The sequence below is a fragment of the Dipodomys ordii genome, unplaced genomic scaffold, assembly GCF_000151885.1.
Source record: "Dipodomys ordii isolate 6190 unplaced genomic scaffold, Dord_2.0 Scaffold122, whole genome shotgun sequence".
NCBI lineage: Eukaryota > Metazoa > Chordata > Mammalia > Rodentia > Heteromyidae > Dipodomys > Dipodomys ordii.
The window spans coordinates 3,071,865-3,095,112 of record NW_012267338.1 but is presented as its reverse complement, the minus strand read 5'-3'; the positions used below and the strand labels follow the sequence as shown (position 1 = coordinate 3,095,112).

General features: G+C 44.2%; 1 protein-coding gene across 2 annotated transcripts in view; it reads left to right on the top strand.

The window, feature by feature from the left end:
- The window catches only part of Fam13a (family with sequence similarity 13, member A), an 83,511-nt gene extending 64,846 nt beyond the window's left edge, over nt 1-18,665 (top strand). For both annotated transcript variants that reach the window (XM_013029799.1, XM_013029798.1), the window contains 8 exons: nt 254-335; nt 1,128-1,348; nt 1,891-1,974; nt 8,362-8,457; nt 10,017-10,100; nt 15,517-15,713; nt 16,152-16,253; nt 17,757-18,665. In XM_013029799.1, coding sequence (XP_012885253.1) covers nt 254-335; nt 1,128-1,348; nt 1,891-1,974; nt 8,362-8,457; nt 10,017-10,100; nt 15,517-15,713; nt 16,152-16,253; nt 17,757-17,883 — 993 coding nt within the window. In that variant the 3' untranslated portion in view covers nt 17,884-18,665. The remainder of the gene's footprint in view (nt 1-253; nt 336-1,127; nt 1,349-1,890; nt 1,975-8,361; nt 8,458-10,016; nt 10,101-15,516; nt 15,714-16,151; nt 16,254-17,756) is intronic.
- Nucleotides 18,666-23,248: the final 4,583 nt, after the last annotated feature.

Genomic DNA, 23,248 nt, shown 5'->3' with positions numbered 1-23,248 from the left:
CTCTTCATAGATGTCCATCCATACTCAGAAAGATCCAGTATTTTGCCTCTAAGGAATCCTTCCAAATCATCAACTATAATGCGCCATAACGAAGAATGACAAAAAACAAAGTTTACTCTGCTGAATCTTGATGAATTTCTTAGTCTGAATGGACTCCACTTTGACTTCCTGATTAATTTAAAAAAAAGCAAAGAAACAAAAACCAGATCATCACCCTACCTTCCTCTGAAAACATTGACTCTCCCCTTCTCAGCCTTCCCACAGTGACAAAGCGGCCAATCCCGAGGTTCTCAAGTGGACGAATGACCTTGCCAAATTCCGGAAACAACTCAAAGGTAAGCACCCACGCTCCAGCTCCGTGACGTAGCCTCCGCGCAGCCAGCTGGGCGCTGGACCCGCAGCCTCGGGTCTCACTCAGTACCACTGATGGGGTCTTGCAGGGGCCCCTTGCGTCAGGACCCTTCTCCTGGACCTCCTTAGTGTCTGGGTCACAGAACAGCTGAATCTGCTGTGATCCCAATTCCACAGCATTCCTCCATCCCCTCCACTCAGGAAGAGGCTGGTGGCTCAGGTCATCATTTCTGAAGCACCTGTTTATTCTAAGGCTGTGTCCTCAGCAGACAGGTAGACCCAGAGACGAATCTGTGAAAAGTTTGACCTCTGGCCCTCAAATAGCTTGTGTCATGTAAGAGAGAATCTTACCAACAACTAGATAGTATATAAAGTGAAAACATTTCAAAATGATGTGCGTCATCCAGGAAAACTCGCCCAGTTATAGATGAGCTCATCACATACCTCCGTGCGTAAGGAAGTGAGCGATGGGAAAGAATCTACCCATGCGGAGAACATCATCCAAGGCTGAGGGAGCCACAGCACAGGTGTGAAGGAGCTAACGCTTTCTCAGGAATTAGGGTTTGGGAAACAGTCCAGATCATCCAGGAAAACATGATCATTATTTTGGGTTTTACATAATGACTCAAGGATTTCCACTGATATTATAATTAGATACTCTCTGGAGAAGAAAAAAAAGATATGGCTAAGCAGTTATTGGCATCACAGAAAAGCAATTTGAGCTCATCAGGCATCAGTTCTCATATCTCTCTACCCCCCCAAATCACCTCCCCTAGATTCAAAACTAAAGATCTCGGAGGAGGACCTCACCCCCAAGATGCGGCAACGAAGCAACACGCTCCCCAAGAGTTTCGGCTCCCAGCTGGAAAAAGAAGACGAGAAGAAGCAGGAGCTGGTGGATAAAGCCCTCAAACCCAGTGTGGAAGTCACGCTAGAGTGTATTCAGCGGAAGCTACAGGAAAAGCGAGCAGAAAGCAGCCGCCCTGAGGACATTAAGGTGTGAGGATTCTCTTGAAGGTCCCTGGAGACCTCCTGGTCCTAGAAACACAGGACAGGGGTGCCACACAAATCCCCCTGGACACATGATGCTTTCTTAAACCTCCCGCTCATCTAGAGGAGTTCTATTGTTGGCTACAGATGGAAAGCAGACAGTTCTAGGGGACAAACTGTACAATGAACTCCCTGAGGTTAATCATAGATGTGTGTTAACCTGGCGAAGGTTATAGACAAATCTGCTGCAGGGCCCTGGAAGTTCTAACTCTAGCCATTTCTGGGGCCGTTCAGCGCTGCCCCTTGTATCTTGAAAGCTTGATTTCCTCAGTCTTTGCAGCATGCAAGCGTGTGGTTCTGACTGCTGCATTGGCCATGTACTGGCAGGAGGTCAGGTGGTGCTCACTCCTAAGTGAGCTTTCGAAAGAGCCAGGGAGAGCTCAGACGCTTTTCAACATCGGCTTAGTGGGGTTGTTTAACACAAAAATAAGTCGGAATGTTCACAAATGTTTCACACGTCTTTCACGTCTCATCCTCATGTTTATACAGGATATGACCAAAGACCAGATTGCTAATGAGAAAGTGGCTCTGCAGAAAGCGCTGCTGTATTACGAAAGCATCCATGGACGGCCGGTACGTGATGCCCTGGATTTTCTGATTGGGAAACAGATTTAGAAATGGATTTGCGACATTCAATATCCAGTAGATGGGACTCTCTAGTGTTTGCTTTCTTTGTATGTAAAATAAAGAAGGCTTAGTTTGTGTTTACACTCTATCTACACTTTTGGAAGGCTTCAACCATGAGAGGGTTGTGTTAGCTAGTAGACACTAAACTGCAATTAAATTAGTGGAAATTTTACCTAAAATTAAGTCACTGGTATCTTATTGAGGGGACCAGAAGAAGTGAAGGGGAGAGTATAGAATGCACAGTGAGAAGACTTCCCGGCTTCAGGTCTGCCCCAAAAGTTGTGGATGGCTCGTGTTGGCTTGAGCATGTACTAATGAACTCTGTCTCTTTGAAAGGCAGGTGCAGGCCCTGTTTGTTTATGAAGGGTTTTCAGGTGCGCTCAGAATGAGCAGTGTGAAGTGTCCACAACACGGCTCTGCCTTTTCAATAAGGCAGTGCGCATGTGAGGGGGCTTGTTACTCTGTACGCATTTGGTGTAAGCTGCCGGGGAGAGAGGAACGAGCTAGGCCTCCACTGTCTTCTTTGAGGACCTCTGACCAGACATTCTTGCATTCTTCCTGCGGGTTACTCTGGCAGCCCTCCCTTCAGAATGTTGTCAAGAGCACAACAAAGCCCAGCCCTTCAACGCAGCAAGGACGTTCAAGTTCACAGATTCACAGATAAGATTTTAATCGAACCAAAAAAAGCACAGTATTCTTCTCCAGCCTCAAAACTCTGAAGTAGATGTAGACTTTTTCATCTAAAATATACTCTTTTGTATAAAAAAGAAACCTCCAGAATGATTTACTAGAACTGAGGATCTCACCCAGGGTCTTTGTGTGTGGGTGTGTGGGTGTGAATCCTAGGGTTTGAACTCAGGGCCTGGATACTGTCCCTGAGCTATTTTGTTCAAGGCTAGAGTGCTATCATTTGATCCACAGTTCCACTTCTGGTTGTTTAGTGGTTAATTGGAGATAAGAATCTCACAGACTTCCCTACTTGGCCTGGTTTCGAACTGTGATCCTCAGATCTCAGCCTCCTGAGTCCCTAGCATTACAAGTGTGATCCACTTATACCGAACTGAACCTCACACTCTCAACTGCTAGGCCAGTATGCCACCACTGAGCTCCACCCCCAGGTGCTAGGATGAAGGCCTGTGAAGGCAGTGGGTATTGTCCACCTAATGGTGGATCTAATCGTCATATCTAGGGCAAGCCCTGTCATGCAGCCCAGATGCAGCGACTATTTGCGGACTGGATCCGCCACTGCACTTCGCTGCTGAATACATCAGGTTTAAACTGTTTTCTTTTTTTTAGAAAATGCTGGAAGTGACGATGATTGATTTTGCGGGCCTGTCCTTGCAGTGGAAAAATACTGGCTCTCTGGGATAATGGTCATGTTTCAGCCAAATTTTGTTTCGGATTTTTGAAAGGCATTGAAGCAAATAGTTAGATGATCTAGAGCTCAGATACGTGGTGAAATCTGATCCTTCTCTGCTCGAGTATTCAGGGAAATTCAGGGAATACTGCAGCAGAACTGAACTCCAGTAGAACTGAACTCCATAAACACAGCCTGCCACCGCAGGCTCAGGACGCTAAGTATGGAGCTTGTAACCATCAGGCAGGGTTCACTGACACCTTAGTTTTTGTTGTTTTGTTTTTGCCAGTACTGGGGCTTGAACTCAGGGCCTGGGTGCCATCATTTAGCTTTTTCACTCACGGCTGGCGCTCAACCAGTTGAACCACAGCTCAGTTAATTGGGGAGATAAGAGTCTCACAAGCTTTCCTGCCCAGGCTAGCTTCGAACCATGATCCTTAGATCTCAACCTCCCTGAGTAACTAGGATGACAGTCGTGAGTCACCCTGACACCTGGTATTTTCCTCCTTGTATGTTCTTCTTTTCTCCGCGTGGATCCCAGCTATGACATTGATATACTCTTTGAAGGGCTTCCTGACTATGGCTTCCAAGGGCTCCCCAGCCACCTTCTGGATTGATTTGAGCTCAGCTTGTATTCTGTCGTAGTGGTTACTCCAGGCTGGACAGATTCTCTCCTTCCACTTGGACCAAGGCCATGTGCAGACACTGAGCCTTGGAGTCGCAGGCCTAGACTGGGGCCAGCTTTGTGGCTTTAGAGTTCTTGGAACCTCTAGGACCCTCAGGAGCTTTGTTTATAGAGTAGATAGCTGTTGTGAGTTGTCATGGAAATTAAGATATTACAGACACACACACGCAGACATTCACTTGTATGTTTACCTGTAGGATGTCTGGTACTGCAGAAGTGGGGCCACGTGGCTTTGAGGCTTGCACAGTAATTGATAGTTTTGACTTCTGTTGCAATTATAAGTTTTACTCTCTGCAGCCTCGTTCTGATTAAATGACTACATTGGGACCAAAACTGTGCCCTTTTACTCTCTTATCCTTGGGACTATGAGATGTTCATTCTTCTTCCTGCCTTGTACCCTTTGAGCTGAGCCTGGTGATTGTAACATCTCACAGGGCAGGGAACAGATGCTTGAGGAAACAAGAGAGTTGAGCATTCATTGCTGCACCCGGGTCAGACTCTGCCTGTGTCTGAACCATGATTCTGTAACCACCTTGGGAAAAGCAGAGTTCACTTGATCCCTGGCCAGGCTGCAAAGCAAAGGGAGCCTTTCATTCTTAGATCTGTGGTATTGCTGTGAACCCTAGACTATAAATATCATTTGGATAATACTCTTTGTAGATAAAAATATATGCACATACAAGTCCCTCATGGATTGTGCCAATCTACTGTTTTAAAGGGTATTAGCCATCAGAATTACAGGCCAAAACATTATGTGCTGTTCATGCACTGTAGACGGACACATGTGAAATACAGGCATATCATTCCTTACCGGTTATTATTAAAGTGTACTTTTCAACACTTAAGGGTGTCATCAAAAGACTATGTTACAGAGAAACACAACTAATAACTATAGCTCAGCATGGTATTTCAGTGTATATTACATTTTGATAGTAAGCATGGAGGAGGAGAGAACAGGTCAGTTGACTAGAACTGCTGGGTTCTTTTTGAGTATTTTCCTCATTAGCATAATTTAATTCTGTGTTTCAAAACCATGGGGACTACAGTGAACAGATCCAGCTTTGCATTTAAATAGAGCTGTATGTAAATACTATCATTTGGTTAGCTGTGGTTTAGATTTTCCTGAGCTTTACAGAGATGACCTACTATTATTACTCTATCATAAAGAAGAGAGGGTTTCTATTACCCAAACTAATGGGCCAAAAGTTTAACTTACCTCATTTTGTCTCTTAGGAGCGTTATGACTCAGAGGTACATGTGTGCACATGTATACACACACACACACACACACACACACACACACACACCACTCAAATGACTCTGAGACAGTGTAGTTTCTTGTCTATCTTTAGATAATTCCTCACCTAGTTCCACTTTTATGCCACTATTCATAAGCAGAAACCTTGATAAACTCAACATACGCAGAGCTCTCAGTTTAGAAGGTAAATTTTTATTAAGAGAAGAGCTTGCTCAAACCCTTTGGTAGAGTAATGCTACATCATCACGCTGTTAAGACCCTGGTTCACTCATATCTGACTTAGTTGTGAAAAGAAAACTGAATTAAGCATGCATCAGTAGAGTGAGGTCTTGCCCCAGCTTTGTTGTCTTATGGGGACAGGGGGCAATCTCACTATCATCTCCAGTGTTAGCATCTAAGATTCCATGGTTGTCAGTCAAGTAAATATGTTCCCATTCACTTCTATCGACTTCTCCAGGTAACTTCCACCACGATGACGGCATTTGACGCTAAGGAAAAACCACCACAAAAGATAAAGCAAGCAAATGCAGCTATTTGTTTATCAGAGCATTATGATCTCTATTTAAGACTAGACACTCATTAAATGTGGGTCATTATTGACTCATGATCCCTTTGGTGTTTTTAATTATTATCTCATTCTTACAGATTAACCAAAACCAGAGTAGTCAGTGAGAAGAAAAGTCTTTGAATCCTAAGCAGAGACAGAGTGGAAGCGCTGCCTTCTCCCCCTAGATCTTCCTGTCTTTTTGTGTTGTTTAGTTGTTTAATAACTCAGTTTTCACACATCAGAAAACCATTCAGCACTACCACTTAAATGAAAACCAACTAAAGTTTGAAAGAGGAATGAAAGGATTTCGAAGCTACTGTACTATGTGTTTGGCTTTAAAGTTATTTTCAAACAATTGTGCATCATCCAAGCTTTTTTCATCTGAATGTTGAAGTCAGGAAAATGTGATGCAGGGTACCTCAGTGAATGAATGCCACATTCATTTGGCATTTGCTCCAGACTAGAACTATTAGCCAGCCCTTGGAGATACTGACAAATAATCGTCCAGAATGCCATGCCCCCACCTGCATTCCAGAAGAGTTCCAGCTCTTCAACCTGCTCACCCACACTTGATGCTGTCTTTTCATGGAAGTCATTATGATTGGCATCTGGCCAGAATATTTGTGTTTTACTTCTTGTCGTTTTCGTATAAAATAACTTCTTTATTCCCTCACAGGATCTTGATTCTCAATGAAATAAGCAATTCAAAGTTCATTTCAGATGCTAGATCGTAGAAGCATGAAGATGCTAATTATCCTATACTATAATCAGAGCGGGTTATTATGATTATTGGTAATGGTAGAAAATCCACAAGCTTTTCTCATGATGGGACTATCTTATACTGGCTTCTGAAGTTTATTCAAGGTATGCTTACTTTTGATCACATAGAGAAAGGCAAATACAGAAGGCAATAAAGGCTAATCCTTGATGCATAATCCAGAGTTATCACTGAAGTTGATGGCTCAAAAATATCCATAAGAGAGTGATTAGAGATGTGGCTCAGGTTATGGAGCACCCGCCAGTGAGGGAAACCAAGTGTCAGATGTCGCGTTCAAGTCCTAGTCTCAGACAAAACAAACAAACAAACAAAACAAAGACCCATGAGAGAAAAATGATCCAAGCCAAATACCAGGACTAGTGAGACAGCTCATTGGCAGAGCACTTCCTTAGCATACACAAGACCCTGGATTCCGTCCCCAGCACCAAATATATAAATAAATATATTTTTATTTAGAAAGAAAAAATAAAGTGAAAATTAGTTGTCCTTCCTTACTTCTAACATACTTGCCTCATTAATGGAATACAAAAGCCAAACAGCTGACTTAAAACAAAGACACTTCATCTCATTAACCATAGACGTAATCAAAGGAGATACAGGTATACCTGTGGATTGGCACATAGCTGTTTAGATTTAAATTATTCACTCACCTATTTTGCAAATGTTTATGCAGTATTTCCAGTAAGTCAGGAATTGAAATAGTTACTAGGGATACAAAAACATCAACAACTGTTCTCAAGAGGCTACAGTCGGAAGGAGGAGACCCCTGCGTGAGGAATTGTGATAGGAACTGTGTGCACGGGACAGGGTGATGATGTGGAAGACACTATGTCTCCCAGAATGGTGAGGTAGGCAGGGGAAGGTAGAATAGAGCTGCACAGACCTAGCTCCTGGTAGGGAACTTGCCAAACAGGAGCAGGGAGGAAGCCATTTCAGGGCAGAGGGAAATAGACCAGGAGGTCTAAGTTGACCTAGTTTATTTCTGGAGCTGTGGAGGTAGGATGGGGAAGGGAGAAGCAGCAGGGATTGAGAAGATTCTACCCGGGAGTTGGATTTGATTCCTCCCCTGTACACAGAGATTCTGTTCTTTAAACATCTTTGAGCCCTGTGCCAGATTTTAGGGAAACAGGATGACTCATCCACCTATTCTGCCAGCAAATGTTCCTTGAATAACTACTGCTTGCCCAAATGCTGTTTTGAAAAACAAGATAATATCCTAGGGGTGAAAGGCAGGAAAATAAATTGATTATGGACCAGCCTGATAAACATTGTAATAGAAATGCATGCTATTTTCTTCCCTGGACACTCCCTCCCCCCAAATAAGAAATCATCTGGAACTTTGCACCTTGAGATACAGTGGTCTAAGGATGATCCAGAAGGGCTGCAGGTAGATGCAGGGGTGAAGTGCTTGCATAGCTGATGTGAGACCCTGGGTTCAATCCCCAGTACTATTTTTTAATTATAATAGCTTTAGAAAAAGAGAAGTAGTTCTAATGGAGTCATTTCCACTGATCTGTAGCTAGTGTAAGTATTTTAAATATGTATTGACTCAATACATCAGTTTAAATACATGTTATGAGAATGGTTAGAGACTCGAATTGCATTGTATGTATTTTCTCTTGAGTCATGAGAGCCTCAAGTGTGCTGGACAGCTGGTGGTTTGATCTCCTGGAACTGGCCTCTCATTAACCTTGTTCTTGCTTTTCAGGTGACAAAGAATGAGCGTCAGGTTATGAAGCCACTCTACGACAGGTACCGACTGGTCAAACAGATCCTGTCCCGGGCCAACTCCATCCCCATCATTGTGAGTAGTATATTGCCTTCCTCTCATTGTTTCACTCACTTTCTGCTTGAATGAGCCTTGGCTGTATTAATAGGGCCCCAACTTGCTTTCCCATTAATGAGCAGACGTCGATAGTCCAACGAGCCGTTGGTATCCACAGTCTACAAAGCATGCGGAAGTGAAGACATTATCAAAGACTTCTGAAGCTACTTGCACCAAAAACTGAACTTGCTTTGGCCATGCATCTCCCTCTGTGTACTCCAGGCCAACTCCCCGACCCCTTTTTCAGCACAAGGGACTAAGGCACTGTACCTTCTCCAAAGTCTTCACAGAGTATCTTTTTGGTCCCAAAGTCCTTCTCTTGACAGTCTTTCCCTATCTAGGAGAGACATTGGAAGTCAGATCTAAGGAGACTCCTCTAAGGTAATCCAGTGATTACTTCCACTGTGGACAGTGGAAGGAAAGGAAGAGAGGATAACAGTTCTGAACCCTCCTCCCTGGGCACCATCCTGGGATTTACTTCATGGCCTGTCATCCCTGGATTTGATCTTGTCAAGGGTACAGAGTAGCAGTTTGCCCCCAGCTATGGGAAGCCTCTTCACTTTGGCCCATTTTTCCCCCTCCCTAAGCCAGCCTCCCAACTCCCAACACAACCTTGCTTTGATGTCCCTGCTGACATCCTTACTCATTTTAGCTGCAGCTCTTACCTAGCCCTTCCTGAAATCTCCATGTTCATTGCTTGACCTGAGGTGTACTCTAAATTTCTTTGAACAGTGTGCCTTTTTTTTTTTTTTTGTCGGTCGTGGGTCTTGAACTCTGGGCCTGGGTGCTGTCCCTCAGCTCTTCAGCTCAAGGCGAGCACTCTACCACTTGAGCTACAGCGCCACTTCCGGTTTTCTGGTGGTTTATTGGAGATAGGAGTCTCAAGGTCTCTCCTGCCCGGGCTGGCTTTGAACCGTGATCCTCAGATCTCAGCCTCCTGAGTAGCTAGGATTACAGACATGAGCCACCGGCTCCAGGCACCTTTTTTTTTTTTTTTAATCAATGAGGGAACACCCAGAGACCTCAAGCAGGCTACTCTTCTAGAAACATCCTGCAGAATAAAGTCATAAATAAAAGGATGATATCTGGGGGGAAAAAAAAAAGCGTTTTTCTCCTCTAGTTAAGAGAGCCCTTAAAGTCCCTGAAATAGGGTGAAGGTACACCAAAGCTCAGATAACCTTTGTGTTGCTTTTTGAGTTTGCCTTACTCTCCTTAGCTAATTGCCATGAGGTGTTCTGATCGTTACTAGAGTTGGGAAGGAACAGGGGGGCGGGGGAGGGGAGTGTTTAGAATTTCCCTGAATGTTTGGATATCAGTCCTGTGTCCTCGCCTAGTCCTCTCCGGTTGATGTGTGTGAACTCTGAAGGGAAGTGGCAAGCTTGGAACAGAATTTTGGTGATGGGAAGACTCGGTGGGAAGGGGCTTAAGAAATATGACTAAAAGACAGTAATAAATGCCAGTATGGTCAGAGAAGGCTGAGAGCCGGACGGGAAAGCAAAAGGTTCTTAATGTAACCTGCTTGTTAACTCCTGTCTCAGGGGTCCCCCTCCAGCAAGAGGAGAAGCCCTTTACTGCAACCCATAATCGAAGGTGAAACTGCTTCCTTCTTCAAGGAGACAAAGGTGAAGACGTCATTCCCCTGATCCCTTGGGCAAGGGGGGTGATTGTCCCTTGGGTGGTGGCTTTTGTCATGCTCCTCACCAATCAGTAACTGCACATAATCCCCCTCAAACTCTCCTTTTATGTATATCATAGCTTATCCAATTTCCTTGGCTGCTTTTCATTTTCTTTCCTTTCCCATTTGTTGCTTCATTGGTTTTGTTTTTACCTTGCTTTGGAGAATTCTTTTGTTTGTTGTTTTACTTTGTTTTCCCCATGGGAAAATGGACCTTTTTTTTGCATACCAAAATCTTAAACTAGTTTATGGTACCACCTTTTTTTTTTAACTTTTATATACTGAATGTGGAGAAAATCAAAATGAAGAAAGGCAATAGAGACCACATATAATGAAGATGATCATATTATAGGCAAGTGTTGGAGTTGATTTTAACAAGTTTGCTAGTATAATTTTGCCCATTATTCCTTTTCTTGGCCCATTTATTATAATAAAGTTGCAACATCTTTGTGATCTGATCTTCATCTGTGGCAAAGGACCAGCAGTGTTTTGGATTTTCCTATAAGAACAGTTGTGGGTTTTGTGTGGCTGGTCTTTGTCAGCCCTGGCTGTCTTCTGTAGAAGGGAAGGTATAATTTCTGCCCAGGTGTCAGTGGGTCCCCATGGGACCTTAATTGGCCTGTGTTAGGATCAGACTCTTTATGCTTTTGTTTCTAGACAACTGAATAGATTGCACTGCCTTACATAGGGCTCTAGAGATAAGAACCAAAGGCAATTTTTTGACATCATGATTTTTTTTAGTAGTTGTTTAGATCCAAAGAGAAAATTAAGCTCAAAGCAGACGTGAGTTAGAAAAGTTTCATCTGTCATATTTCTAGGATACTCCAAGTTGGAATGATCATATTTACTGTAGTTAGACATTATTATTTCAGAATAATCTTTCCTATAGAGAACACAAATCGGCAACTTCATTTTCTTGTTTGAGATAAGGTACCATAAACTACAGTCTTTAGTTTTATTTGTCATATTCTTTTTCTCACCTTGTAAAGTTCTTAAATTGTCCATATGCCTAACTTTAACTTATTACAGGTAATTACCATGTTCACTATTTATATTATCAAATCGAACTTGTGTTCAGAAAATGCTTTAAACATGGCACTGGGAACTCTGGGCCAGCCTGCTATATTATGTCTTAAAAATTAGAGCTATTTTCTTACAATAAGCCCTGATGTTGATGAAAGACCACAAATTTTGTCTAGCTGGTAGTTTTGAACAAGAATGAAACCACTGTAATTGAAAAAATTGGGCCAATTGTATATATGAAAATTAGTATGTCCTTCATAGCAGCACATAATAAAGGCTGTTACAAGATAAAAACATGTTCTTGAATACATCCAAAATATGGCATTTAATAACTGCCTCATTAGATGAATGGAAGTTACCCTAGTGTTGCTGGGACTGTTGTTTTTTTTTTTCAAGAGAGAACATTCTTCCCATTCTTATCCTTTTTAAAAAAAAATATTTTTCCACAAGAATATTTTTGCCTGTGGCGTATTGCCGACTGGCCCACATGAGGGTCAAAACTTTAGCTGGCTAGTGACTTCATTACTTGTGTAAATAGTGCTGTCTTTGGGTTCATCTTGTTTCAGTTGGCCAGGCTTATTAACATTTATTTGAACTGTGCTAATTTCTTGGCACTTGTGATACAATTGAACATTGGGCATGTGTGCACATAGGAGATTGTGCCTTAAGTGGTTTCTTGAAAAACCCATCCTGGGTTTTCATAGCTTATGGATGGAACTGGCTTGTGTGTGAAACAGAGCCAGCGCAAATTCTGAAGCTTCTGAAGATGTCCCAGTCCACCAAGACACCTGGTCAATCCTTCCATCCACAATGGGAATCCCTCCTAAAACCTCTTAGACAGCTGCTGGGCACTGGTGGCCCACGCCTGCCATCCTAACTATTCAGGAGGCTGAGATCTGAAGATAGAGGTTCAAAGCCAGCCTGGCAACCAAGTCCATAAGACTCTTATCTCCAGTTAGCCACCAAAAAGCCAGAAGTAGAGCCATGGCTCAAGTATAGAGCACCATCCTTGAGTAAAAAAAAAAGAAGATAAGGGACAGTGCGTAGTCCTTGAGTTCAAGCCCCAGTACTGGCACAAAAACAAACAAACCAGCAGACAAAAAGCTCATAGAAAGAAATGTACGCATTATCCTGCCCATGTAATTGTAACCCCTCTGTACAGTATGTTCACAAATAAAAAATAAATTAATTAATTAAAAAAAAAAAGCTCATAGATGCTCAGAGATGCTTCCCTGGAAGGAAATTTCATCGTCAGACTCCCAACTCTTAGGGCTGTGGGGAGGATACATAACAATCAATAATCTCTACAAACATGTTTTATAATTAAATTATACATTCTAAAATTATTAGTGGCAGTACTGGGTCTTGAACTCAGGCCCTCGGCACTGTCCCTTAGCTTTTACACTCAAGACTGTCATTCTGTCATTCTACCACTTGAGCCACAGCTCTACTTCTGTCTTTTTAGTGGTTAATTGGAGTAAGAGTCTCACAGACTTTCATGCCCTGCCTGGCTTCAAACCATGATTCTAAAATCTCAGCTTCATGGGTTACTGGGATTACAAGCATGAGCCACCAGTGCCCACCTGTCATTATATTTTATAAGTTTGATGAATGCTGAATGTCACAATGAAGTCATTGAAAACAATTGTATGCCTGGTTAGAATAAATTGTGATGCTCTGTCTAGTAGGCGTGGCTTTACCCTCTGGAGCAGTAGAGAATTTACACAAGAGCTTCTTCTTTAACTTTAATTTTTTATTATTATAAAGGTGATGTCTAGAGGGGTTACAAATACATAGGTCAGGTAATAAGTATGTTTCTTTTTGGATAATATCTCCCCTTCTCTCACTCTTTCCCAGTGTTTCCCTCCCGTCCTCATCTACAAGTTGTATAGTTCATTTTCCACATCGTGTCTAGTGAGTACATTTGTTCACCCTGCGTCCCTCCATTTCTGTGCCCCTGCACAAGAGCTTCTTCCCAGAGAACCTTTCTCACGTTCACCATCGCTTGCCCCCACGCACCCCAAACCCTGAGGAAATCTCTCCTCCTACCTCTTACTCCTCCTGCAATATGGATCCCAGAGGAAGCCCAGCCTCCTGGCTCTGCCTCACACACCACGCTCTCCATGGCCCTCTTAAACTGATACCCAGAACTAAACACATCCAAACTATGGTTTCACCCGGCCAGTGCACCAAGGACCTTCCCATACCTGGATGACTGTGACCTTTCGGTTCCCCAAGCCCTTGTTAGCTTGTCTGCCAACCAGGTGAGCATTCCTTTCTGTCTTTCCCAGGACATTGACATCAGGATGAGATAACTCAGCTATAAAGTGCTTAGCCAATGTCCCTGGCCCCCCACACACACTAGATATCACCCCACCCTGCCCCACACTACACGTATCTGCAGACACTGCCAGATGTCTCCCGAGGGACAAAGTCACCCTGTTGAGCCTCAGTGCTCATGGCCCGCCTTGCTGTTGACATGCATTGGACTAAGGACACACTTGTGCAATCGCAGATCCTTTGTCTGGATGGCTTAGCCACTGTGTATCCAGCTTGGCTCTTTCCTAACCTACTTAATTATAGGACCTTGAACTTGTCCAGAGTCTTTGTATACTAATATTCCAACCTTAGGAGTCAGATTAAATATAGAGTCTGTATGTCAACGTGCCAGATATCCCTGGCTCCTTGGAGTGATCAGTGCATTTGGGAAACAAGCCTTTTATGTCTTTGTCCAGGTGACGGATAAACGTTGCGGAAGGCAGCGTCAGGTTAGGAGCTCCACAGACCTTGTCCTTCCCATCCATATTGCTAGTGCATTGCCATTGCTGATATCTGGGCAACCAGCTTTCCTGTTGGAGGGTCTGCCACTTGATTCTTTTTTTTTTTTTTTTTGTCAGTCGTGGGGCTTGATCTCTGGGCCTGGGTGCTGTCCTTCAGCTCTTCAGCTCAAGGCGAGCGAGCGCTCTACCACTTGAGCCACAGCGCCACTTCCGGTTTTCTGGTGGTTTATTGGAGATAGGAGTCTCACAGTCTCTCATCCCGGGCTGGCTTTGAACCGCGATCCTCAGATATCAGCCTCCTGAGTAGCTAGGATTACAGGCGTGAGCCACCAGCGCCCGGCTGCCACTTGATTCTTTACTGGAATCCAGATATTACACCAGTCCTGTCTAAAAGGGAAAAATGTTAGGCGGCTGAGATCTGAGGTTTGAAGCCAGCCAGCCCAAGCAGGAAAGTCTCTGAGACTCTTATCTCCAATAAACGACTCAGAAACAGTTGGAAGTGGTGCTGTAGCTCAAGTAGCAGAGTGCTAGCCTTGAGCACAAAGAGACTCAGGGACAGTGCCAAGCCCTGAATGCAAGCCCCTGCACCAGCAAAAAAGAAAGAAAGAAAGAAAGAAAAATGACACATTATCACGATTTGCTCTTAAGGAGCAAGTGGCCTGAGCTGATCTTATTATGTATTCATTCCTTCCAGAACCTGGTCAATAGATTGTGAGGCTGCTGTCTCACTTCACATCTGTTTTTGCTGTGCCTTCTTTCCTATGAGTGTACAAGAACTAGGAGTAATTGTGTTAGGTTCATCTAAAAGAAAACACCAGAATTAAGCCCAGTACCAGTGGCTCACACCTGCAATTGTAGCTACTTTGAGTGGCTGAAGACAGGAGGATCATGGTTCCAGACCAAGCTGGGCATAGACATGAGATCCCTTTTCGACCAATAGCTAGGTCTGGTGGTATACCTCTATCATCCCAGAAATGGTGGAGCCTGCGATTGGGAGGGCTCCAGGCTATCAGGAATGCCACCCAGGCCCTGAGTTCAAGCCCAGAACTGGCAAAAAGAAAAAAAAAGAAAAAGAAAATGTATTTTTTGAGACATTTACTTCTGTGGACCACATGAAGAAATTGAAGGGCCAGGCCCACCCCACCCCCAAAGGTACAGCTGAGATAATCCAGAATTTTCACCTGGTTTTTGTCCTCCTCAGTTAAATCAGTAGAACTGAGCACCGGTGACCCACTTTGTAATCCTAGCTACTCGGGAGGCTCAGAGCTGAGGATCATAGCTTGAATCCAGATAGACCTGATCTCCAGTTACCCAACAACAACAACAAAAAGAAGTGAAGATGTGGCTCCATTGGTATAGCATTAGCTGTGAGCAAATGAGCCAAGGCCCTGAGTTCAAGTTATAGTATCAGGGGAGAAAGAAATCAGTAGAGAAGAAATCACATGGAATGTGGATACTTCCGTGATTTTGCATGATGTTTACAGTGATGCTTATAGTAAAAGTGCATCCCCAAACGTGACCAGATTTTTTTTTTTTATTGAGGTTGTCATGTATCTCCAGGAAGAAGATGAGGGGTCAGAAGAGGACAGCAATATGAAGCCAGACTTCACAGTCACCCTGAAGACAGAGTTCAGTGCACCTTGTTTCCTGGATCCGTTTGAAGATGATCCTGATGGCTTCATTTCCCCAATGGACGACAAAATACCATCCAGAGGCAGCCAGGACACGGGGCTCTCCAATCTCCATGCGGCTTCCATGTATGTCATTTAAAATGAGGAGCAAATAGCTCCCACAAATACTATCTCAGCCTTTGTATTTAAATCCTTTGCCTAATCAAACACAAGGAACTTAGCCAGGCTGTATCTGTGTGGAGAAAACAATGTATTTTTTTAAATTCTGGCTCAATATCTTTTTATGCTTCATCCCATATTATTTGAGATCTGGCTTAAACAATCAGAAGGTCTCAGTCAATGTCATTCTGCGGCTTTGTACAACAAGGGGCAGGCGGCAGGGCGCTGTGTGGCCGGGTTTGGGCATTTGAGAGAGAAAGCGTTCATGTCGAATGCCTCTCGGCAGCAACCATGGCTTGTGCACCGACTGCCTTTTCTCTCTCTCCACAAACTCTGTGGAGTTGCCCACTGGTTGCTATTTGCATTTCCTGTTAATGCTCTTGAAATGTTCCACTCACCCCTTAGCTCTGAGCTCCTGGAACACCTTCAGGAAATGAGAGAAGAGAAGAAAAAGATTCGAAAGAAACTTCGTGATTTTGAAGACAATTTTTTCAGACAAAACGGGAGGTATGTGTATGCCTCCCCTCCCGGCCTCCTTCCGCCCCCCCCCTTCACCCCACGCTTCCCAGCATGCTTTGTTTCTGACAGAGTGGTAGAATCCCTCCCAGGTTGCTTTTGGGGGCTGGGCCCCAGGGACTCTGAGAGATCGGCAGTGAGGAGCTGCCAAGGCTTCTGTGTACCTCCAAGGAACCCGTTCCTTGGGTATTATCCAACACGGGTATAGAGCCATATACCATGCCTGAAACTAGCCTGTCATTCCCAACAGCATTGGGAATGGAGTTGGGAACGGAATTTCAAGATGATAACACTAGGATTTTTTTTTCCCCTTAAGAAACTAGAGGGAGAAGAAAGGGTCAGGGGGCTCCAAATATAATCTGATTTTTTTATGTTCATTTTCAAAGCAAATACTGGGCTGGGGAACACTTGCCTAGCATGTGTTCCCTCTAGCATAGGGTTGAGTGCTTAGCATTACTAACAAAATAAACGAAACAAAGCCCCCAAAGATGATAGTTTCTGAGTTGAAATAAAAAAGCTGAGCCAGGCACCACGGCTCGCACCTGCAATCCTGCCCAGGCAGGAAAGTTTGTGAGACTCCAATAAACTTCCAAAAGTTTATCTCCAATAAACTTCCAAAGCCACTGGTGGAGCAGTGGCTCAAGTGGTAGAGTGCTAGCCTTGAGGAAAAAAATGCTCAGGACTTGAGTTCAAGCCCCAGGACTGGCACAAAAAAAAAAAGAAAAGAAAAAAAGTTGCTGGGCACCAGCGGCTCACACCTATAATCCTAGCTACTCAGGAGGCTGAGATCTGAGGATCTCGGTTCAAAGCCAGCCTGGGCAGGAAAGTCCAAGAGATTCTTATCTCCAATAAACCACTAGAAAACCAGAAGTGGTGCTGTGGCTCAAGCGATAGAGGGCTCGCCTTGAGCTGAAGAGCACAGGGACAGCGCCCAAACCCAGAGTTCAAGCCCCATGACCAACAACAACAACAAAAAAAAGCTTACATCTGAAGATTGCAGTTCAAAGCCAGTCCAGGCAGAAAAGTCTGTGAGGCTTAATTAAGTAGCAAGAAAGCTAAAATGAATACTTACTAGTATGTAAGGTTCAACTGTTGAATTCCAAAGCGATTTTCTAAGTGGAAGTATTAACTATCTAGTGTGGGGAAAAGCTATAAATGGCAGGTGTATCCATTGTTGAGTAGAAATTTGATAGATCACTAGATGAAAGAAATGTGTTCATTACGAATGGAGGATTTCCGCTTATGGAAACTTCTACTTAGCATCCAGGAGAGAGAATTTGAGCATCGCTTAGTCCTTCCCAGCATAATCCAAGATGGCAGATTAACCAGAGACAGCAGAGGCCTGGTGCCTTGGGGGAACCTGCCTTTCCCAGCTTGTCTAAACCCACTGGCCGCCCCTCTGCGTGGATTCACACTGCAGGGGCCGTATGGCAGTTTGCCTGGTGAGCGAATGGGAAACGAAACCTCAGCCTCCTTCTCCCTTGCTTCCTTTAGAAACGTCCAGAAGGAAGACCGCACTCCAATGGCCGAAGACTATACTGAATACAAGCATATCAAGGCGAAGCTCAGGCTGTTGGAGGTGCTCATCAGCAAGAGAGACACAGACTCCAAGGCCATGTAAGCGCCAGCCCAGGCCGGCCCGCGGGGCCCGTGAAGAGCAGCTGTGGACGACAGCGCTAGAGCAGGACCTGCATGCGGCCCCTTCTGCCTCCAGGTCACCGGCGTCCGCTCCATTTCCATCGCCTGCCTTAGAAAACCCACGTGGATGGAAGAAGACCGTGTGGCCGACTGCAGACGTTCTGTAAGGAACAAGGCAAGATGCCTCCACATAAGCATGCCCGTCGCAACGCGTGCTTGCACACGTTGTCACCGGACCCTCACACCACACACACCCACGGACGGAGAGCAGACGCTGTTCTTTCCTGGCTGACTGAGAAACGCGGGGCTGTGCGCTATCTTAACTGTGATCCAAACAAGCTCAGGACTCGACTCTCTAGAGCGAACTCACTGCGGAGGCCATGTTCTCCCAGGACCCAGTTCCATGACCGTATATTGGAGCCCTATTTGCTGCCTTGGCCATTCTAGTGACGTCTCCCCAGAGCTGCCCCGTCCCACTCATGTGAACCGACTTCCGCCAGGGCTCTCAGGTAGCTGCAGGCCGCATCTGCCCACAGCTGGCTGTGCACTCATCTCTTTTGAGGGTTTCTCCAGGCTTCCCTCGGCCAACAAAGCATTTCAACCCCTCACTAGATCGTAATGACTGTAGACAAGTGAGGGCTTGTAGTCCCTGATGGATGCTGTTTTTAAAACCAGGGGACAGGCCAAGATCCTGAGACTGTTTCCTGCTCTTCCTTGCTCCTATGCTAACCTCACACCCTGAGTGAGCAAGGCCAGCATGCCACCAAACCTAACGGATCTTGCTCAATTCTTAGCCGCAATGTAGAGGATTATGAGAGAGAAGGAGACTCTGTTCTCAGCTTCTTAGCAGAGTTGAATTTTTCTAAAAAGAATAAAAAGTAAATCTGCACTAAAGTCCCCAACCAGACGGGTAAATGTAGCCCTTAGAGCTCAGCTCCAGGCAGAAGCTAAATGACCCTATTTTCAAGTTCCTGTATAGCAAGAATGGAAAAAAAAAACAAAACAAACACTTCTCTGTGTGGCTAATTTTGATTGTATTTTTTTAAAGACTGTGTCACAAAGCTGTCTATATTAGACATTCGGAGGGACTTTTAAGACATCAGATCATTTCATCTCTTCCATGTGTTTGAAGTCACCTTGTGATTTGCCCCTGGGGGTTCAGGGTCCACCTTTAGGTGTCCTGTCCCAGAGCACAGATGTCTGTCCACCTGGCCTGCACCAGCCGTGTGTCAGCAAGCTCTGTCTCTAGAAGACGGAAGACAGTATATCAGGCAGGCCAGATAGTTGCCTTCCAAAAGAGGACAGTTTTGTTTTAATACAAAAAGAAAAAGAGGACGTGGAGGCATGGTTCAAGTGGTAGAGTGCCAGACCTGAGGGGAGAAAGTCAAGAGCCCAAGGCCCTGAGTTAAACCCCAATGCTGACACCAAGAGAAAAAAAGTAAGTTCTTAGCCAGGCACCAGTGACTCCTTTCTGTAACCCGAGCTACTCAGGAAGTTAAGATCTGATGATCTTCGTTCAAAGCCAGCCAAGGCTGTGAGACTCTTACTTCCAATTAGCCAGCAAAAAGCCTGAGGTAGGGGCATGGTTCAAGTAACAAAATGCCAGCCTTGAGCAGAAAAAGCCAAGGAATAGTGCCTAGACCCTGAGTTCAAGCCCCAATACTCAGACAAAAAGAAAAAAGGAAAAGAAAGATAGGAGGAAGGGAAAAAAAGCGTAAGAAAGCAGGAGAAATTAAAGAAAAAGGAAGAGAAAGAAAGAAAAGAAAAAGAAAGAAAGAAAGAAGGGAAGGAAGGAAGGGAAGAAGGAAAGAAAGAAAGGCAGGCAGGCTGTACTGACTGAGCAGTTGTAGTGTTAAAAATGGGTCTGAGGTGTCTCTCCTGTGTCAGCTGAAAACTCAGCCAGGGTTGCAGGCAAGAGCACCTTTCCAGTTCGCTGTCTGAATTACTTGTATATGAGCCTGAGCTACATGTTGGAAGTACTCTGGTTTTAATCCACACACTTCAAGACGGTACCTAATCCTATAAATTTAAAATGTATGTGAAGGTATAGTTTTGCTCTACTGTTTACATTGCAGATCGCTATAATTTCATGGAGTTATATTGTAAATAAAACGATGCACTTTAGGACATTTTCTATTTTTGAAATCGGAACATGAATCATTCACATGACCAAAAATTGTATTTTTAAAAGAAACACATGTCTGTCCTTTTACAGTAATTGTTCTCTTAAATAAGCTACGCTATAAATGGAATCATTGCCAGTTAACTTTGAAAGCACATCTGTTTTAAGAGTATTGTTTTGAAGAACATATGCTATAGAGCTGGGTGTTTTAAGCTACATATAAGCTACTAGCTGTTTTGAAAAATCTGTTGTTTCTGCCAAAGGTGAATTAGCTAAAAGATTTCTTGAGGAATCCTTATTCAAATTTGTATGATTCAATAAAAGAAAACACCAAGTAATAGTAAAATAAATCATGTATGAACTGTCGCATTTTCCTTTGCAATTTCTATTCTATATTCCTCATCGTTTGGACCCCAGTGAAGCAGGGGAGCGATGTTTACACCAGATCCTTGCAGAAGGCCTGTTAGTCAGTGGTTTCTGGCTCTGCCCAGAAATGCCCAGGCAAATTGGTTTCCATGGCAACCGTTGCTGCAGCCTGGCATCTCCAGGCACTAGAGACAGTGCCTTAATTGGCTTCCCACAGCCAGAATGCTCTGGGCTGGTGTTTTTCCTTTGCAGTCTTGGGAATGTGTGTGTTTATTAGCATCTGCCAAGAAAATAAATGTCAAGGACTATTTAATAACATTGATAAGTAAAAAATAAACTTGATTATATGCTCATAAGAATTAGTGATGGCAAAGGCCTATAATTTTCACAAGCACTTTCTTTGATTGTATTGGGTCTGTTGAACGAGATGTTTCTGTTAAGGATGACATCCTACTGCATTTCTTTGGTTTGGAGTTTCACATCCTACGTCGTGGAGGTAAAATATTTAGGATAATGGACTGATTCAGAGCTATTTTAAAGACAGTAGTGTATTCTTTGCTGCTAGAAAAACTAACATCACCAGTGATCTCCCAAACCAGGGAGAATGTCCACTGAAAGACCAAAGCAGATTTCAAGCTGGAGGATTCGTTCCTTTCCTAAATTGCTAGCTGGCTGCATTCTAAGTTGTTAGATTTCTTCCCCTTGGTTTGAAGTCCAAAGATGATTATTTATTGCCCACCCAGGGATCAGCGATGTGTCTGTCTATGAAGCAGCTATGTAGTTTTTGCCTTGTCTCATTCTGATGCAACGCTTGCGTGGCGGGGAAGGAACTCTCGCAGGATGTGTCTGTGCCCAGGTGTGACACCACTCAATAGCCAGACTGTGCGTCTGTCATAAATGCCGCCCAAAGCTGTCCTGAGGCCTGCAGTCTGGGATCCTCAGAGCTGGCTGAGTGGTGACAAATGGGCCGAGCTTGATGATCAAAATAAAGGAATAACCATGACACCAATGAGTTTGGCTCCATACAGGGGGGGAAAGGGGTGCAGCCTACTGTTGAAGACAGAATTGGGCCTAGCAAGCCAGAATTGGTCACAGATTTTTCAAAGACAAAGCACTTGCTTAAGTTTCTTCATTTTCAAGACATTTGAAATCAGAGATGAAGATGCCCTCTGTGTTCCGTTGATGGCGTAGTTAGAGTTGACCACCATAAACTGCTAACTGCTCCGTGGAAAGCTGCTTGTAGTCTAAATTGTTTTGCTTTCAAGATGATTCTTCCTGACCCTTCCTGGGCTCTTTTTCTCAAATGGAGGCAAATGGAGGCAGTCAACACCCTGGTGACGTCGTTTTCCAGGACACACCTGCTCAGAGCAGCTGGGAGGGACAAAACTGCATCCTAAAATTTGAACAGGTCTCTTCTGAGGTGTGTGTGTGTGTGTGTGCGCGCGCGCGTGCGTGAGAGAGAGAGACAGACAGACAGAGAGACAGAGAGAAGCAGAATGGTCTTTCCTTCATTCTCTTTTCAATTTCCCCCCACCTGAGCCTCAAAATATACTAAAGAGAACATTCTGTCAAAACAAAACTGGTCAACCTATTTTCCGGTTGCTATGTATTTACTTTGTGCACATAGAGCCGGTATAAATGGAAACCAGCCTGGCATAATCCAGCCAGGAGTTGTAAATTCACATTGGGCATTGCCTGTGTCATTGCCACTTCCTGGCTAGAGATTGTGCCCTCTTGGGCATCTGCACACCTCCGCCATGATCCTCCTCGGCAGCTGTAGGAATTCACTGAGCTCAAAACCACAGGTGTGCACAGAGGTGTATGCAGTATGAAAGTATGTCATTTACAACTTCATCTTATTAGGGAGTAGCAGTTGTGTCTTCAGAGAATCGTATTTTGCACTGTCATGGCTACAGCTCAAGAAATCATTTTGGGCTAACGCTGGTGGTTCATGCCTATAATGCGAGCTGAAATCTGAGGATCATGGTTGGAAGCCAATGCAGGCAGACAGATTTACGAGACTCACCTGTTCAGTTAACCAGCAGAAAGCTGGAAGTGGGGGTGTGGTTCGAGTGGTAGAGTTCCAGCCATGAGTGAAGAGAAATCCCATCGAAGAGAGGTGCAGAGTTCTTTTTGGTTCTGACAGAAAACAATTCAGTTTGGTGACAGCGCGCCTTCTCTATCAGAAAGTACGTCCACAGAAAGTCACGAAAATGGATGAGAATGGATAAAATGCCCCCGAGTAATGTAGAACCCAGAACAATGTTTACATGACATGAAAGCAGAAAGCATGTGAAATTACCCATGTCCTTTTTTTAAAAAAACGTAATTAGGATGAAGTGTTTTATCCACATTTTTTGTACATGACAGTATTTTGTATAAATAAAATATTTGTAATGAAGTTGTACGAACTGTGTCACTATGGAATAAACTGCCTGCGGGTCTCGCCTCGCTCTTCTTTAAGGAATCCATGCTAGCTTCTGGCAGCAGCTCGAAGGCAGCATGAGGATCAAGTTTCTTCAGTTTCCAGTTTGGGAAGTTGAAGCAAACAGGACCATGTTGTAGCAAAACAGGTCAGGTTTAGCTGCTTTTAATTCACAAAAGGGCTAGACGGGGTCCAGAGACAAAGACATTGACGCTTTGAAAAAAAATTAAGTACTCATCACATCTGTGAGAGCTGGGCTCCATGACTCACACCTGTAATCCTAGCTACTCAGGAGGCTGAGATCTGAGGATTGAGGTTCAAAGCCAACCCTGGGGAGGACAAATCCTCAACTCTTCACTAGCAAAATGCCAATGGTAGAGGTGTGGCTCAGGTGGAAGAGTGCCAGCCTTGAGTGATCATGCCTAGCAAGAGCTC